The sequence below is a fragment of the Glandiceps talaboti genome, chromosome 22, assembly GCF_964340395.1.
Source record: "Glandiceps talaboti chromosome 22, keGlaTala1.1, whole genome shotgun sequence".
Taxonomy (NCBI): Eukaryota; Metazoa; Hemichordata; class Enteropneusta; family Spengelidae; genus Glandiceps; species Glandiceps talaboti.
Genome location: NC_135570.1, coordinates 2,881,427 through 2,899,786, shown reverse-complemented (window position 1 = coordinate 2,899,786; position 18,360 = coordinate 2,881,427). Strand labels below are relative to the sequence as shown.

Genomic DNA, 18,360 nt, shown 5'->3' with positions numbered 1-18,360 from the left:
TCCGTTGGTAAAGCAAATCCCTTTATGTTTTCGGACGCTCTGGATTCACAACGCGTACTCAAAATCTCACATTAACTATACTTTATTTTTTAAATGTGCAGTTTTTTACGCATAACATGATGAAAAGACTTGGTTTGTTTTGATTTTTTTGTGAACGGGGTCGGAATTTGATCAGTATTCGACAAAGTCTGCAGTCGAAGATTCGTGCGATGTTGCGGCATGTCGCCGAACGATCGGTAGGTGGCCTATAACTACTGCCTGCTATGCAGTGGCTTTATTCGTTGAAATAATGAGGGGTAAGAAGGGGGATTTTGTAACATCGATCGATGCATGCTAACGGTCGCAATAACGGGCTTCCTAAAGAATAACTTCCTGTATTGGTAACCGTAATACCCATTACGTGTATAGGAAACCTGTTCTGACATATATAAGTTGAAAGTCTATCGCTAAAGAACTATTCGCATATTAATTAACATAATTAAGCGCTAATCATTGCAAGTGAAGGCTGATTCTGGTGACACGCGCCTGGGCGTAGGGCACGTGTCTAGTTTCCTCATGGTTGCACGCACACACAGGACGAGAATAGTTAGACTTGCTGCGTTCCAAGCGTGATCTGTATAGCGAGCTGACTACCTGTATTGTACGTAAAGTCGTTCTGACAAAACACCAGCAATCGATCAACAAATCACATTGCGGAAAATGAAAACATCATAGCAGGGACGATTACGCTGGAAAAGGGGGAAGATGAAAGGGGGAAAGCGAAAGCGATCGAAACGCTCATTGATGGGACACGTAACACGAACCTCTCCTAATTTGACATTGAATAGATGAATGGAAGCAGAAATTATCCTGCTTTAAATTGTCTTATTGAAGGCAGTCCCGTCGATGAACTACAATACGTAATCAAGTTAACAGTGTTGTCTATTGTTTTTGAAAGGACTTCGCAAACCTCTATCAAAAATAGACGCAAAACCAGACATTTAAAGTTACGATAAAAATTATCTTTTAATCGGGTGTAATGTAAGGGTGATTTTAGCTACGTAGAATACATTCAAACGATATAAAAGCCATGGGTAGTACTGTACTTGCAAAAGGGCTGACATATAAACAGCAAATATAACTATATTCCGCTTATCTATCGAGCGAATGAAAAGCCTCTTACATAGAGAGACCGCTAGTCAACCAATATTCACAAGTTCTCCCTGACTGTCAAGTGTCCAAAGTTCACTGTATATCGTTCCTGTCGTCACGGTGATAACGTATCGTCGTAGTACGTAGAGTCGTCAGTACTGCTCGTGGTTGAAGTTGACGACGGGGAAGGCGCATCTGTCGAATCCGTTGTCGTCGGTGATGCCGTCAGTTTGGACGCAAAATAGCTCATATCGTGAGCGGTTTGAATAAAGTCTTTTGACGGCCAGTCCATAGTCAGTTCTCCGGCTCCCTGTTGTTCGTTCGTATCAGCTTCGAACATCTTCAACATTTGCGACAAAGCCCAGATGTAATTATGTGCAAACCTTAATGTTTCAATCTTTGTAAGTTTCGTATCGTCTGGAAATTTTGGCAAGACGTTTCGTAGTCCGTCTAATGCTTCGTTAAGAGTGTGCATTCGATTCCTCTCCCTGTCATTTGCTTTCAAACGCCTATTCTTCTTAATCTTCATTAAGCAGGCAGGACTTCGATTTTTACATCGTGTTTTAGTATACCTCTTTCTTTTGCTATTGTTTTTCTGTGTTTTGTCTTCTTTGTTCCGCTTTTGTTTCGGTCCTTCCATGGTGGTTCTTTTCCTGTGGAGGTTGTCTTCGAGATAAAGATGGCAGTCACAGCCGTTTTCTTGGTAATCAGTCGTTGTCGCTGGTGGTCGCATCCTTCAGAACACCTTAAAAGAACGGACACGTGAAGGGGTATTTAGTGGAACTGTCAGCCCGGAAACAGTCAATCCATGTATGTAAGACCGTTCGCGTGCCTCTCATCAGCACCGAAGACATGAATTTAAATGATGGTGCAATTTCCCCCAACATAATTACAAATACAAGTCGTGAAATTTCAAATTATCGCATTTGCTTTATGGTTATTTTGATAGTATATCAAACTCTATACACAAGTGTACTGTTTTGGTTGGCAATGCACGTGACATCAAAGACACACAGGTAGTAAAGCGTGTCTACATTTCCAAAAAATGGTGAATTTTGGGAAACTTGTGCAGTTTTTTCCTCAATTTAGCAAAATGTGAAACATTTGGAAAATGTTTGGTATAAATTCACAAGAAAAGTAAAAATAGTAATTTTTTAGTAACGTTAATACATACCTATTTGAAGTAGATACTCCGTTGCCTTCCCGTTGTCAAACTGCCATGTACAGAATGACCGATAGTTCTTCAAACTTAAAACTCAAATCTTGAATAATACTGAATCCGCACAAATTTTCAGCAGCAAATATTAGGAGTTCACAATGTTCCCACTCACTAGGAAATAAGGCACGGTGCGTTTAAATAAGACTCTCAAGTCCATTCGTGTGGTGAAAGCGAACACGGCTCGCATCACAACCGCTGTTTATATATTCTGTACGAACAATACAAGGGTATATTTTGCATTGCTTAACAAAGCAGAATCATTTTGGCCAGCCCACTACCCATACATTCATTCACCGCTCAATACTTCAGCTAAACCTTACGTCTCTGTTACAATGCAGTGCCCATAAAGACCCTTCTTAGAAGTTCAGACTTGAGGCCCAATCAGCGACAAGCGCCGTCCCACTAGGTTGAACTACAGTTGAGACGAAGACGAGTCATTATCCATATCAGCGGCTAATTAGACACACTATGTTTTAAGCCTTTGAAATATTTACCGTTAGGTCCGTAGTAACACTACAAATATGCATATTATCGCAGTACATGTGACAATTCTATGTCTCGTCAAGGGGAAAATGTAAGATTTCAGATTATTTCCCGTTGCCATGGTTAACTTTATGGAACGGAAACATTGTTTAATTTTCTGAGTTCCTATTTGCATTCATCTTTTTGTAAAATGGTTGATCGTATTAGTAGCGGCAAGAGTGTTTCTGGTACGTAAAGTGCGATAATGCCATTGGTTCACATATTCATCTGAAGGCCCGACAAAGCTGTATACGCCTCGGCAGATGCAAATATTAAAGGAAAAGCTGAACAATCACTGCATTTCGTATTATCCTAGTATGACCTCTGTGTGATTTGGATGAAGGTCACCATCCTACGAATGGTACGGTGACGGCCTGCGCTCCGACGCGCTTTACGCCGACAAACTCACGTTTGGCATAGAAAACCAACACAGTGTTCTCTCTTTATTCAATGCGCATGCGCACATAATCAAAAGCGCGTGTTTTTAAAACTTTTAAAAAGTTTTTTCCCAGCGCGAAAAACTTCTTTCGCGCACTTTCGCGTTGTGAAAAGTTGCGTTTTTCGTTGTAACTCGCCGGTCAAATGTTTTTCCGTTGTGTTTTCTCAATGTCTGCCTACTTTTTGTTGACTTAATCTTGGCTGAATCGAACGGAGGCAAGAACGCTTTGCCCAAACAAACGAGACACAATACGCAAACGGTTTGACAGAATACCCCACCTGGTTCCTTCCATTTGCTAAAACACTAATAAACACCTTCTTTTCATGTCTATTAAATTCTATACTTAATTAGCACTACTTTACGAGCATTAATCATTCATTTGGCGGTTGGCTGGCGTCTGAGTCTTTCACCTGGCCTAGCGATTTGCAGGGGCATTGTTAGACCGGCGCGTGGCTTGAAAGGCAACTGACTCTGCCATGATAATTTTAAGCGTGTCGCCAAAGCAACATCGCCTACTTGTTTACCGTCCGTAGGAAATACTGCATTGATAAAATCAACTACGCTGTCTTTTAACTGTACCCACGTGCGCCGCTAAATGCACCCCCATTTACGGAGGCCTCTGTCGCGATAGGTCTGCCTTTTCGCCTCCCAAGCAATACAAGAATTCCAGTTCGACTGTCGTATTAAATGGAAATAACTTTTCCGATTGTGTATGAGCGACTGGATTTGGCATCTGCAGGTTTCTCTGCCTTCTCGGTGCAGCCCTTTGTTCGGATGTTTAAGGGCCAAAAACAATGGACCGACAAAATTGTTGTAGGCCTAGCCTGGATGCGTGCTGTCGATATTGTCTGTCGGCATAATGTATTACTGCTTTGTACAATGCTTACTTTTGTGACGTACTAGCCGTAACAAAGTAGTTGCAGTATAATACGTATAAAGTTTGTCGTTCTCTCTTTCACCATATGCTATACAACTCGCTCCCTTCCCTATTCCTGATAAGTATCGCTTGTGATCGTATCCACATCTTATTACAAAATGCTCTTGGCTCATTCAAAGGCACAGAGATGGCTAGCCGTCACATCTTTATTTCTGCACGCCATAAATCTTTCGCTCTCTTCTTTCTGCAAATAAAATATGAGCTCCCAACGAGGCTAGTGCTCACATTTTGAATTTTCCATCCCAGCTTGAACCCAAATCGAATTTTTTTACATTTTAATACTTTTTTCCTCCTCTGCCACGTTTTTGTAACTCACTAAAAGAAACTTTGACTACTCTGAATGCGTTTTGTGCCTAAAATTTGCGCTCGACGTAATCCCCAATTTTCAGTTTATTTCGTGACCTGCTTCGGAACCTGTCGCCTCGAATTGCTCACCGCCCATACCGCGTTGCATCATGGGTAATCTTCTTTGACAAAAGACCCCGAAATGCGCTTTTCTTTTGTCAGAATATAAGACCTGTGAAACGCTTCAGAGGCGAAGTTTTTTTTCCACATTGACTTTGTTTTTCCTTTCATCACACAAGAGAATAATCACTGGCCCAATATACACCAGACTCCAAGCGTATGCGAGTTTGTGCTTGTGCCTTTATGTTGAGGTGACAATAGCATCGTCATGATGGCCCTCACCTGCCGATTTTGGTGGTTTATTGAAAATGAAGACGTTCGTCCTATGACATGCAGGTGGCATACAGAAACCGCACAACTACTAGTGAAGATGTGAAAAAAACCCACAGTATTTCCCCCCATTGATACGTTGAAGCTAGAGTACCACCAAGTTATGTCATAACGAACCAAGTTAGGAGTATTCGATCGGGCAACAGGTGCAGTGTGCTTTAACGTTCAATAGTACTCAGCCTATTAGGCTCACTGTGAAAGATACAAACTGAAGTGAAACCATACGATATGTACATTTCTAACATCAGTATCATAGCTAGTTTTAACCAATTGACTTATTTTCTCAGTGTTACCCATTTGTGCAACCTATACATACAAAGCCAGTGTTTTTAGCCAGCTTTGTATTCAAAGAACGACTGCCTTCGAGGTTCAGGCTTTTTTACTCAGCTGTTGAAGTAACTCAAATGTATGTAACCTCGGTATGAATATTCGATACCATTTTTTGCAATCAAAAATTGTTAAAATAAATAATTTCTCCTTTCATAATTTATTTTCTTTTGCAAAGATTAAGAGGACATCCGACTTTACAAAGTCGTCAACACGTGTCTACTCAAATCCACACACTTGTATTACGTATTGGGGATATTATTAGAGGGAGTGCATTAAGTTCATCATAACAGTCATTCCAAGTTCAAGTTTGGCCACGTCTTTGTCAAAGTTACCCCACTACCACCACCCCTCCTAAATCTTCCATGCACGATTTTCACTATACATATTGATCATACTTCCACTGAGAGATATACATCATCACATCACAACGAGCAATGCCATGCTTTCAGCACGAGTGTTTTGTATAGATGGGCGCAAAGTTGACCAGCAAAGAAGGAAACCTCCAGTCTGATTTTAATGATTTATTTTATGTTTTTGTCCATTATGAATTGTCATGTTGAAGATATATCACCAACAAAAGTACAGTACATACAAATTCACTTGATCGGCATTGTGTTCCGGGGAGTTGGGATTGTGGGGCACTCAAACTCTACTAGTCAACTAATAGTTGGCTTGGGGCTTCTTATTTCGGAGGAGGTGCCCATCACTGATTTATCGCCAGGCTTTGTTTGATCATAGTCCCCAGTGTCTGCCTATTCATTGGTGAAATACACACTCGATTAGCCGTCTATTTAGGTAAAGTTCTCTATCCGCCACTGGCCTTCTAACTTTTCACGACTCACAAGATGGAAATCAAACCGTCGGTGTTGAACTGAGAGATGAGAAACTAAATCGTTTTTGTTCCGTTGTTAGGAGTATTAATGTGATTAATACATTGGTTCATGTTAATGGTCACCAACACGTTTTTTATACCAGTGACATCCCTCTATTAAACCATAAGGCAACGTCAACCTTCATGTATCGTGAATAAACCATTGGTGTTGAACTCGACTTAGAGTTGAGAAACCAGATTGTTTTTATTTGGTTGTTAGGAGTATGAATGTGATAAGATAATGCAATGGTTAATGATGGGCCACAACCCTGTTTTATATCTATTTTTAGCATGCTTGCATTCATTCATACAACCAAAAGCCGACGACAAACTTCATGCATCTACGTGTGTCTGTCTCGTTCTAATCGTCATGGACTCCGACAATTACTGGAGGCTGAATGTACTAAGATTTAGTTATTGACCTGTTTGCCCATCCAAACCCATCTATATGCGCACCCATTCTCCACTCATCTAAGATGTATAAACTACGAGAACAATATTTTAAAGTTATCTGGTTTGGTCATCGTCTCCCCTGATGGTTGTTACAACTTTCACTGTTATCTGTACTACTAGAAACACGAACTCTCAGGTACAGCCCTTTCAGTCTGTAACCTATTCTAGGCGTTCCTAGCCAAAGTTTTGAATTGACAGTGCAGCAGTTTGTTCGACGTCTCCCTTTAGTATTGTACGTGGTTACTTCACTGTTTACTCTGCTGCAAAATACATAGAAACTCTCAGATACAATGTAATTACATTCCTCGCTAACTTAAAAGTTTTTAATTGATAATGTAGAACTAACGACAGTGTTTAACATCCCTGTACCTCTCTAAGTTAAGTCTCAAATATTCAAAACGTCGAATATACTCTTCTCTTTCAAACATACATCTCAACGTTCGTTTATACACAGACTTTCATGTCAATCTTAGAGTTTATCAACATAGAGTACATGCCTTTAATTTCTACAGAACTGGTTTAAAATGAATGTATTATTGAATGTATTTGGTTACTAAGGGTATCTCACAATACATAGACATCTAGGTTCCTAGCTTAGACAATGTTCTAGCTGACATGATAAACATAGATTCTTTCATCACAGACATAAAAAACTTGCTGTGAACTTTGACACCATATGTCCGACCACAAAGCAACGGTTGCTCGAACGTTTGGCAGCGGTATCCTATGTGTTGTACGCTATCAATTTTACTTGTTTAGTCGCCTGTTATTCCCTAGTGACTAGGATCTGTTTATACCCGAAGAGCTAGCCTCGATTGTCTTATTTTTGTCAAAGTAATTTTGTTCAATTGCTTCAAGTTGACACTGTGAACAACAGTGAGTGGTGCAGTGCAAAGCCCAGGAACGAATGTAAGACCAAGAACTACTGTTTCAAGTAAAAGATAACATTTTTGGAGTATTGAAAAAAAATTGGAAGGACTGACGAGAAGTTTTGTTGTTGTTTTTCACTCACATGAAAGGACTGGGTTGTAGAGATTTGGCTTTAAAATACAGAGAGCTGCCCAAAATAGTCAATTCTTGCCCGTCCTGCTCTTCGTTAGGTCAAAGGTCACATTGTCATCGTAGTAGAATTGCAAAGTCATACACCAGTTTCTCCTTTGCTATTGATGCTTTGTTTTTTATGTGTGACGTTAATAAATGTGATTTTGACGTCGAATGATTATCAGTTGTAGTTTAAAAAATTCCCAATTATTTCTAAATGGGGTTTAGATGACATGAAAGTTCTGTACAAACAAACTGAAATGTAGTAAATTCGTTTTCTATACCACCTGTTAATGCTCATCGTGTGTAACGGTATAGGAAGATCGCCAACTTCCGTTTTGGTGTTAGGCACTCTTGAAAAGTGTCTGGGTGAATAATGACAGTGTTGAAATCGTTTGAGATTTAAAAAAAAAGACTTGGTTCATCTCTTTTGTTCAGAATCCACAAATCGTAATAGAACCTGAAATTTTCCTGTCGAATCTTCTTGTTAAAAGACATTGGTCTCGAACCAGAATTATGAATAAATTAAAAATCTACATGTATCGAACGAATTAATGAGATATATTTTCAATATTTGAAGAGACTTGAGTGCACATTCAATCATGTGCTCACTGAATATCTTGACCACTTTTGGCGGCAAGTCCATCAAATGATTCCATGCAGTGTCCAATTTCACTCTTCTTTCGCTGCACTATTCCACCATTGTGTTGTTGCATACATCAGGGCAACATAGATACGAGAATCACGTGTTCGTCGCGGAGATGTATCCGCTTAATGTCGATAATTTCCCTCCAATATCATTGGTACAGTTTTTTTGTGTTTTCTGTAATTTTTCAAAAACCTGTCAGATAAATTTCTACCAAAATCATACAAATAGGCATTACTAAGAAGTTGTCGTCAAAATAATTCTGTAAATATGTGTGTATTTGCGAAAATAAAATCGTCAACACCTGCAATGACCCATCACCGTGTAATAAAACCGACATGACCAAAGAGGTTGCACAGGCACGGACGGTTTTCTCTCAAATCTCATGGCAATATGGCTATAGCACGGTATTGAACATCATCAAACGACGGCTGCCAATTTATACTAAATGCGGAAACCTCCTTAACCCAATTTCCTTGACTTGACGACAAACTTAGTCAAATTACCATTTTGGAACCCAATTACATGATTATTCAACAAAGCAAGCGTTACTTTCACGAAGTCTTTGTTTCCGTCTAAAATGTCAGGTAATGTCGAGTAAAGTGATACGTACACCGTCAACTTGTAACTAAATGTACCAGCATAGAGTTAATAGCTATCACATGACACACATGTATTAGAAGTGTACGGCCATGTTCCGTAAAGTGATTATAAATGTACAATCACATCGCACAAAGTGATACTTGTGACTAACTTGAGATGACTGGTATCATACGGTATACGGTACAGCCATGTAGTATAAATTGTTAGCTAGCTATAGCAGCGTGTGACAACCTGAAGTTGCATTATAACTGTGTGGCCCTACTGGTGAATATGTGACCATGTTATATCAAGTGAGAGCACATCAACGGCCAGTGTTAAAAGTGATGGTGTATATGTATGACCATGTCGTACAAAGCGAAAGTTACGTTTACACGTGTATGTACATAACTTGTATGTACATAACTTGTATGTATGTATGTATGTATGTATGTATGTATGTATGTATGTATGTATGTATGTATGTATGTATATACGTATACGTACGGGTAGATATAGATGTATGTCAGTCAGTTAGATGGGGTAGGTATAGATGTATATCGGTCAGTTAGATGGGGTAGGTATAGATGTATGTCTGTCAGTTAGATGGGGTAGGTATAGATGTATGTCAGTCAGTTAGATGGGGTTGGTATATATGTATGTCAGTTGGTTAGATGGGGTAGGTATAGATGTACGTCTGTCAGTTAGATGGGGTAGGTATAGATGTATGTCAGTCAGTTAGATGGGGTAGGTATAGATGTATGTCAGTCAGTTAGATGGGGTTGGTATAGATGTATGTCAGTCAGTTAGATGGGGTAGGTATAGATGTATGTCTGTCAGTTAGATGGAGTAGGTATAGATGTATGTCAGTCAGTTAGATGGGGTTGGTATAGATGTATGTCAGTCAGTTAGATGGGGTTGGTATAGATGTATGTCAGTCAGTTAGATGGGGTTGGTATAGATGTATGTCAGTCAGTTAGATGGGGTAGGTATAGATGTATGTCTGTCAGTTAGATGGGGTTGGTATATATGTATGTCTGTCAGTTAGATGGGATAGGTATAGATGTATGTCTGTCAGTTAGATGGGGTTGGTATAGATGTATGTCAGTCAGTTAGATGGGGTTGGTATAGATGTATGTCAGTCAGTTAGATGGGGTAGATATAGATGTATGTCAGTCAGTTAGATGGGGTTGGTATAAATGTATGTCTGTCAGTTAGATGGGGTAGGTATAGATTATGTCAGTCAGTTAGATGGGGTTGGTATAAATGTATGTCTGCCAGTTAGATGGGGTAGGTATAGATGTATGTCTGTCAGTTAGATGGGATAGGTATAGATGTATGTCTGTCAGTTAGATGGGGTTGGTATATATGTATGTCAGTCAGTTAGATGGGGTTGGTATATATGTATGTCTGTCAGTTAGATGGGATAGGTATAGATGTATGTCTGTCAGTTAGATGGGGTTGGTATAGATGTATGTCTGTCAGTTAGATGGGATAGGTATAGATGTATGTCTGTCAGTTAGATGGGGTTGGTATAGATGTATGTCAGTCAGTTAGATGGGGTAGATATAGATGTATGTCTGTCAGTTAGATGGGGTTGGTATAGATGTATGTCAGTCAGTTAGATGGGGTAGGTATAGATTATGTCAGTCAGTTAGATGGGGTAGATATAGATGTATGTCTGTCAGTTAGATGGGGTAGATATAGATGTATGTCAGTCAGTTAGATGGGGTTGGTATAAATGTATGTCTGTCAGTCGACTTGATTGGGTAGGCATAGGCGTCGATTAGATGGTTTGGGATTTAGTTTCTGGGGATTTACGTAATTCATGTTATGTTATTTGGATAAGATTCACAATTTGCCGACAAGTGAAGTCACTAGCTATGTGAATATGATGTGTTACAGTTATATTTGATAGCATCATTATGTCGTTTGAGACAACTGACTGTACCAACAATCCTACATTCGATCAGTGACATTATCAATTCGATCTAATGATACAACACCTCTGAACGTTACATTGTTCCTAAAACTGGTGCTTTATCATTTAAGTGATTAGAAGAATGGTAGTTGGTTGGTTGGTTGGTTGGTTGGTTGGTTGGTTGGTTGGTTGGTTTTTTGTTGTCTAGTTGATCGTCGGTTTGTTGGTCGATCGGTTGGATGGTTATAATTGGTTGGTTGGTTGGTTGGTTGTGTGATTGGCCGGTTTGTCGCTTGGACGATTGGTCGTTTTTTTTGGGTTGATTTGACTGGTTGTTGCTTTGTTGGTCTGTTGGCTTATGAAGAAGAGTTGGTTGTAAATTAGCATATTACGAACTAAAGCAGTTGTCCATCTATTGCATGTAACTGTCTCGTTGTCATAACAACTGACTTGTTGTCTGACTCAATTGTTCGACAGGAGAGTATCAAGTAAATGACGTCACTACTTTTAGTGTATCTGACAAAAATATCAACATATGCCAATATTGGACAGATCACAGTTCACCTATCATATAGGTACATATAGTGACCCTTGTTAAAGAAGGAATGTGGCAATTGTTATTAATCTTATACATACTGCATTACATAAACAACAATAACTATATATATATATATATATATATATATATATATATACCACATCCTTCGAAGTTTCAGATTGATGAAATAGTTTCAATATCTGGTAGCATATACTTTCATTTTGAGTTTAGAGTTGGAATTTCATGTCTGACTTCATCGAAATTATTGGCCTTTCTCACATTATTTCCCTTCATTACATTTCACAAATAAATTTGCACAACCGTGTCAATCTGTCGCGTTTTATTAAAAAGACCAACCCATACACGAAGCCGATACGAACGCAATTTCCGACCATTGCTCAGTGCTCGCGTGTACCACCGCCGTGTCAGAGTATTGACTCGATCGTTGACAACCGGTGCTTGTACAGTTACCGGACAAAGACTCAACTAATTCGGTATTATCTAGTTAAATATTGATGACACTCGATTGTCTGTTGGAGTCATCAATGTTTGCTTTGTAGATTCAATGGCTTTGTGTATTTGAAAGAGGGGGAAGCATAACTCCAAAGTCATTAAAATCGATTCGCTCATCTTATTTGTTGTCGCCACGCGTACGACTCGTGGAGATTCACACTGAAAATCGATGGTCTAAATTCCATTACAAGATGATTAGTATGACCCTACAATACACAACTTCACATTTGTCAGGGCACTGTTGTTGTCAGAATAATTTTAGTACATTTATCTCAAAAGAATGTGTAGTCTGACAAAACACAAAAACAAAAATACTTGTTTTGGCTTACTTTTCTTCACGTTTCTGTTGAATAACATAATGTCACTTATCCAGTACATGATGTCAGAATGGGGTAGAATTTTTATAATTTTTATCTGTCGGTGCAAGTTTTGCCCCTATTTGACTTTAAAAGTCGAGTTAAAGTAACCACACGACGACTAAAATTATAATTTTTTCTTCAACACGATTTTGGAAATCATTTTTGTCGTGTTCACGAAATATTATACATTTAGTAATCTATAACCAAATTATTTTACATTATACCCATGTAAGATTAGGTACAACGTCACAATGATAGTTCGCCCTCATCGATTACACTATGTACGTTGGAAATACAGACAGACAGACAGACAGACAGACAGACAGACAGACAGACAGACAGACAGACAGACAGACAGACAGACAGACAGACAGACAGACAGACAAAGATGGGGTCGGGTTGGGTTGGGTTAGGTTGATTAAGGGGGGATGAAAATGTTGGCACATTTTCTCGAAACAGCAATATTTTGCAGATTGATAGTTTCACAATTCAATGACTAGTCGTCAATATTATTAATCCTCACCATTTGATCATTATCAGGATTCTGAATTGTAATGTGTTAATCCCTTCCCAGCTGAAAATGAGGAGGGGGGGGGGACATAATGTTAAAATTAGACATTCCCACTTGCATATCACTCGCAAGCCACAGACCAGAATTTCTGTGATTTGAGTGAGAAAAACACACTGTCTGGTAGAGCTATACACCAGAAAGGGAAACCTTGTCCGTAAGCTATGGTATAATTGTTACAGTTAATCCTGAACTAAAGAATGGTGTCAATGGTTTCATCTCATCCTAATGATTCCACTGATTTTATGGCACTAGGAGATCTCTTTGTCATTTATTCCTGAAATGGCTATTGTTCGCAATTGCACTACATATACAAAAAAAACATGGGAACGAATCATGGGCCTTTAAACCTTGACCGAGTTCAAGACCCTCTGTTAATACGCAAATCTGAAAACAGTCCGAGCTCTTTGTATCTTCAACTGTCAGAGTTTATTTTTATCATTTTTGATTGTCCGATGTTGTGTATATAGATGAGTTGTGAAAACACGTATATAAAGAAATTGCAAACTCTTTGCTGCTTGAAATTCATTCGATGTGAGAAATCCTGATGACATTTCGATTTGAACATGACGAGTGCTAAAACAGGAAGTAATTACAAAAACTATATCTTGACTGACAGCCTGAACTACGAATTTACCAAAGCTTGATTTATTTGATCTTCAGTATTTCATTGTGTATGTTTCCAGACCGTCTGTTTAGTCGTGTATGACTTGTCACACAATATTTATGCCATTAATCATTTTCACACGTTTTCGACTACCAATTCTCACCTTAACAACGTACGGTTCTTGAATGGACATTTCAGACGTGCCGAAATATGGATCATTTAGCTATAGTAACTGTGATATGGGTTATCGTGGTCGGCAGCCGACAGGCCTCTTCACTCAAAAAAACGCTAACATATGTCCCCTCCCCTTACTTTATTTTGAGAGAGAGACTGTAACTCTCCAGAATTGGGGCAACCTGTAGTTGTTGTAAAAGTGTGGTCAAAGAGCTTGTTTGAATGATTGAGAATCTATAAGGAGAATGCTAAGGTGTTTATGATGACCGTAAACCCGGTTTTGTTTTCCTAAGGGGTACGTAGGTGGTGTGCGGAGATCACTCACACCAATAGGATTATAAGATCGATATAGAAGCTCGTCTACTCTTCGCAATCAATACACGCCACGTGGCTTGTCTAACGATCGTCCGCCAAATGCTTACTTTCTGACACGTCGTAATCCACCATAACAAGGTGTTATCTTCCGACTGAAGTAGCTTTGTCAAAAACAGTATATTGAATTATTTAATAATATCGACGTTTGCACACGACTTTTATCACCGACTCTTTTGTTTATATGCAAAAAATGACTACATTCAGAGACACTAAAATAGAATGAATGTTTTCGACAAATCATTACAGGCACGTGTGTTTGTTTTCAATATTATCCACATTTCTTTGAATATATCTCAGAGGTTGACTTTTATTGGAAATCATATTGATTTATACCATTTGAACGTAACATGGCATCATTTTAGAACTTCGTGTAAGGCACAAAAGACAGGTGTTTCCGTGTCCAAAGTTTGTCTCTCATTTAATGACTCCCTTCCGGTCGCACACTTCTTTTTCGAAAATCCTTTACAACACACATATCCAACAAAAGGCAAGCCAAAAATTCAAAGATTGGAATTATTACCTACATGAGTGGTCAGAAAAAAAGTTACAGAAAAATAATATTTTGTATCGCATTCCCTTGATGGATAGTGGCATAGCGGAATAGAAAACTTTGGAAACGTGTGTACATTATATTTACAGCAGGGATATACAGACAGTGCAAACAAACATTTACTAATAGGTGATCTTAGTGTCATCATACTTGATCTTACAATGCACGCATTTGTAACCCATTTTACTACTAGCAAACTTAAAACAAATACATACTGAGTAATTTAAAGATACGCAGGCGAGCTCAAGCTCGAGAGAGAGAGAGAGAGAGAGAGAGAGAGAGAGAGAGAGAGAGAGAGAGAGAGAGAGAGAGAGAGAGAGAGACAGACAGACAGACAGACAGACAGACAGACAGACAGACAGACAGACAGACAGACAGACAGACAGACAGAGAGACAGACAGAGACAGAGACAGAGAGAGGAGGAGGAGGAGGATATTATATATTATAATCAGTTGTTGTGCAATAAATATATTAGAGCCCCAAGATGGGTGTTCATAGCTTTGAAACAGGTTCACAAATCTGGAGTGGTCTCATTCTTGTAAGCCAGAGTACATATTTCTGCTGACGCTACGAAATATGGTACATTTTGGACGGTGACGTAAAGAGGTTGTGGCTTTACGACGTTCGAGTGATCTAAATAATTGTTACTTTTACAGATCAAAACTTGAGAGGATTTTGTTAACAAACTTTATCATCTTTGATTTTCAGGTAAGAGAAAAGGGTGAAGTTTTTACCAGATGCTGAGGGTAAGATCTGGACGTGGGTCATGGGTGATCACAAAGATGACAAACCCTATGAACAACTCAGTGAAGAAGCACAACAAGACAGAACAAAGGTGAGATAGATAGATAGATAGATAGATAGATAGATAGATAGATAGATAGATAGATAGATAGATAGATAGATAGATAGATAGATAGATAGATAGATAGAGAGAGAGAGAGAGAGAGAGAGAGAGAGAGAGAGAGAGAGAGAGAGAGAGAGAGGGGGGGGGGAGGGAGAGATATGTTCTAATATCCCAACATTCTCCGAGGAATCATCTTGATCGTTAAAATACGTGATATATGGTGCTTTTTTTCGACTTTTCATGTCATTAGTTATTCTCTACTTTTAAACAGAGAATCCACAAATAGAAATACAAATTGAAATATTGCCATTTGTCTCACCGACACTGAATATTGTGTGTATACTTTACAACGCAAAGTGATATCTCACTGTTCAGGCTTCCTTGAACATTGTAAAGGACAAAAGGGAGGCAATTTCAGGGATTATTCTTTGCAGAGTTTCTTACGCATGACAAAATAAAGAGAAGTGAATTGGATTAGGGAATGCAGATGGAAAGATAATGATCAATGTTATTCACTTGTTGATGATATGGGTTCAGATAGTCTTATGAAACACGTCACTTTCTGGATGGTGGATGCTATTCGAACTCTCCCTACAAAATATGAAAAATTATTACCATCTTTATGATATGAATTTCTTTGACCAGAAATATAAGATGATATCAGTAGAAAGTAATAACAATAAACAAATCTGGTGAGGACCATGGATAGATTTCACATGGAACTAATTTAGTCCTAGAAGTGACTTAAGAGGTATATGGACATGGGGATAAAACGACAGGGGCAGATAGACAGAGGGGAGGGAGGGAAAGCAGAGAAGAAAGAGAGTGTGTGAGAGAAGAGGAGGGAGAGAAAGGAAGATAAAGAAATAGGGGAGGGGGAAGGGAAGAGAAATGAAGACTTTAAAATGAAGGGGTTGAGAGGTGGTAAGGGGGAAGACTAGAAGATCATAGAAGAAGATGGGGGGGGGGCTTGTTGAAAAAATAAGGAAAGAGGGGACGAGGTTGAATGAGACAGAAGGAATCAAACATTCGTGTTGTTGTTTTACCTTTAACAATTCAGTTATGCGTTCACCACTATTCATCACTAACTCCCTCCTTTATTTCTGTATTTATTTTGATACCATGGTTCATCAACAATACACAGTGATTAAAATAATAGTTCATTCTACAAAATTCATGTCATGGTATACAGTCTTCTATTTTACAAACCTCGTCCCCAAACTACTGGATTTGTTGTATTTATGTACACACTCAATAGTGTGCACAATAACAGTTTTGTATACTCTTGTCGATCTAAATTTCGCTTTCTTTCTAATTCCTCCCCCATTTGACTTTTCACTCGTTATCACCCTGACAGTTTACCTAAGGGCCTTCACCAATAAAAGTAAAGTCTTCTCTTGAGATTTCATGCATTGATTGTTGTGAACAATCTCATGAAACAATGCCGGAAATGAAACAAAAAAATCTCTAAACTGCCTTAACGACTACCGCCAATTATGTTCTTAACTTGATCAGAGTCTGCCTAATTATTCTAATCAAATGAGACAATACTAACATTTTCGAGTTTATGACAGCTTTGTGACTTTCCAAAGAGTTACACGCTCCATGACAAGTTTAAAACATGTTACATGACTCGTGAACATCATACCCAATAATCGCCTCTATGCGTGAAGCTGATTGAAGAACAAAGTATTGACAGAACTATGACGTAATTACCTACTATAAATGAGTACTGTAGTTAGAGGCTAAATGTAATCTGTCTTTACCTGTCTGAGAAAAATAGCGGAAATGAAAGAAAATTAACCCGCAGAGAGTGTTTGTCAAATGTCGCAACCAAGAAAACCGCACATACAACTATAATCTTCTCTAACGACGCTATCACAGAGCAATTTCCCTGAAAATTGAAATATTCAAATCTTTTTCGAAAATTTGCCATTCGAAAACTTGATCTTGGTATTTTGGAAGTAGTAAGAGAAATTGTGGGGTTCGCCATCTTGTTTTCAAGGAAAAGAGACAATATTATATTTTTCCCACAGAATTGACACAGAAATATAACTCGGCGGCCATTTTTGATTCTCAGATCTGTTAATTTTGATATCTATTTTAAAGATTTGAACTTTGACCCCTATTTTCATTTCTTGATTTTAACTAAGACTGGGTTCGAGTTTCTTGAACAAAGTAACAGTAAAAATGCAATATTTTTATGTCCAAGGCGCACTACGTTAGCGCTGCTGGAACATTTTCTTGAAAAAGTTTTGATGGGGTGATAATTTACTCGTAATATTGTACACCATAAACAGTATTGCATCACCTGTGGGTAAAAGTATTTTCAATAGCTGTATACACGATAAATCGAACCAATTGTATGGGTCCGTACCCAAAAACAGCGCCCTCAACGCCGATCATAATTTAAATCTGTGTCCGTACTTTTTATTTATAATATCAACCACTGATTAACATGTACAATGTCTTATTATTGGTATTGTAACAATTTTCTGTGAATACGGTGTGGTTATCTGATCGAAAAATGGTATTCCAGTTACAAGTACTGCAGTTTTTTACCATGGCGACAGATTCAAAACCAAGCTATTGAATGCTCAAGATTTAAACTTGTCACTACACTACCTACAGATAATATTGACCACTAATTCACAGATACAATGTCTTTTAATTAGTTATTTACCAATTTTTAGTGAATATATCTTTACTTGATAAAAGAAATGTCCCACAGTTGCAGCTGGTAGTTTACATACTAACAGAACAGTAGAGTAGGAAAAACAAACTTCTTCGAGTTCAAGGCATAAAAACTGAATGATGCAGAGAATGTGAAAAAAAAGCACAAATTTCTTCAAATATTTCCAATCAATTTGTAGGGAGCGTTTTCACTACGATACGGTACTATATTTGTGTTATTTTGTTCGATGTCACTGACAACAAAACCATCTTTGTTTGGCATCAAACTCCATAGTGTGAGGCTAGCAGTGGCATAGTTTGATATTCACCT

The 18,360-nt window shown here is 38.5% G+C and overlaps 1 protein-coding gene across 1 annotated transcript; it reads right to left on the bottom strand.

Moving 5' to 3' along the window:
* Positions 1-1,246: 1,246 nt before the first annotated feature.
* Positions 1,247-1,864, bottom strand: LOC144452401 (uncharacterized). Its single transcript, XM_078143492.1, has one exon. The coding sequence runs from the start codon at positions 1,862-1,864 to the stop codon at positions 1,247-1,249; it is 618 nt and encodes a 205-aa protein (XP_077999618.1).
* Between the last annotated feature and the right edge of the window lie 16,496 nt (positions 1,865-18,360).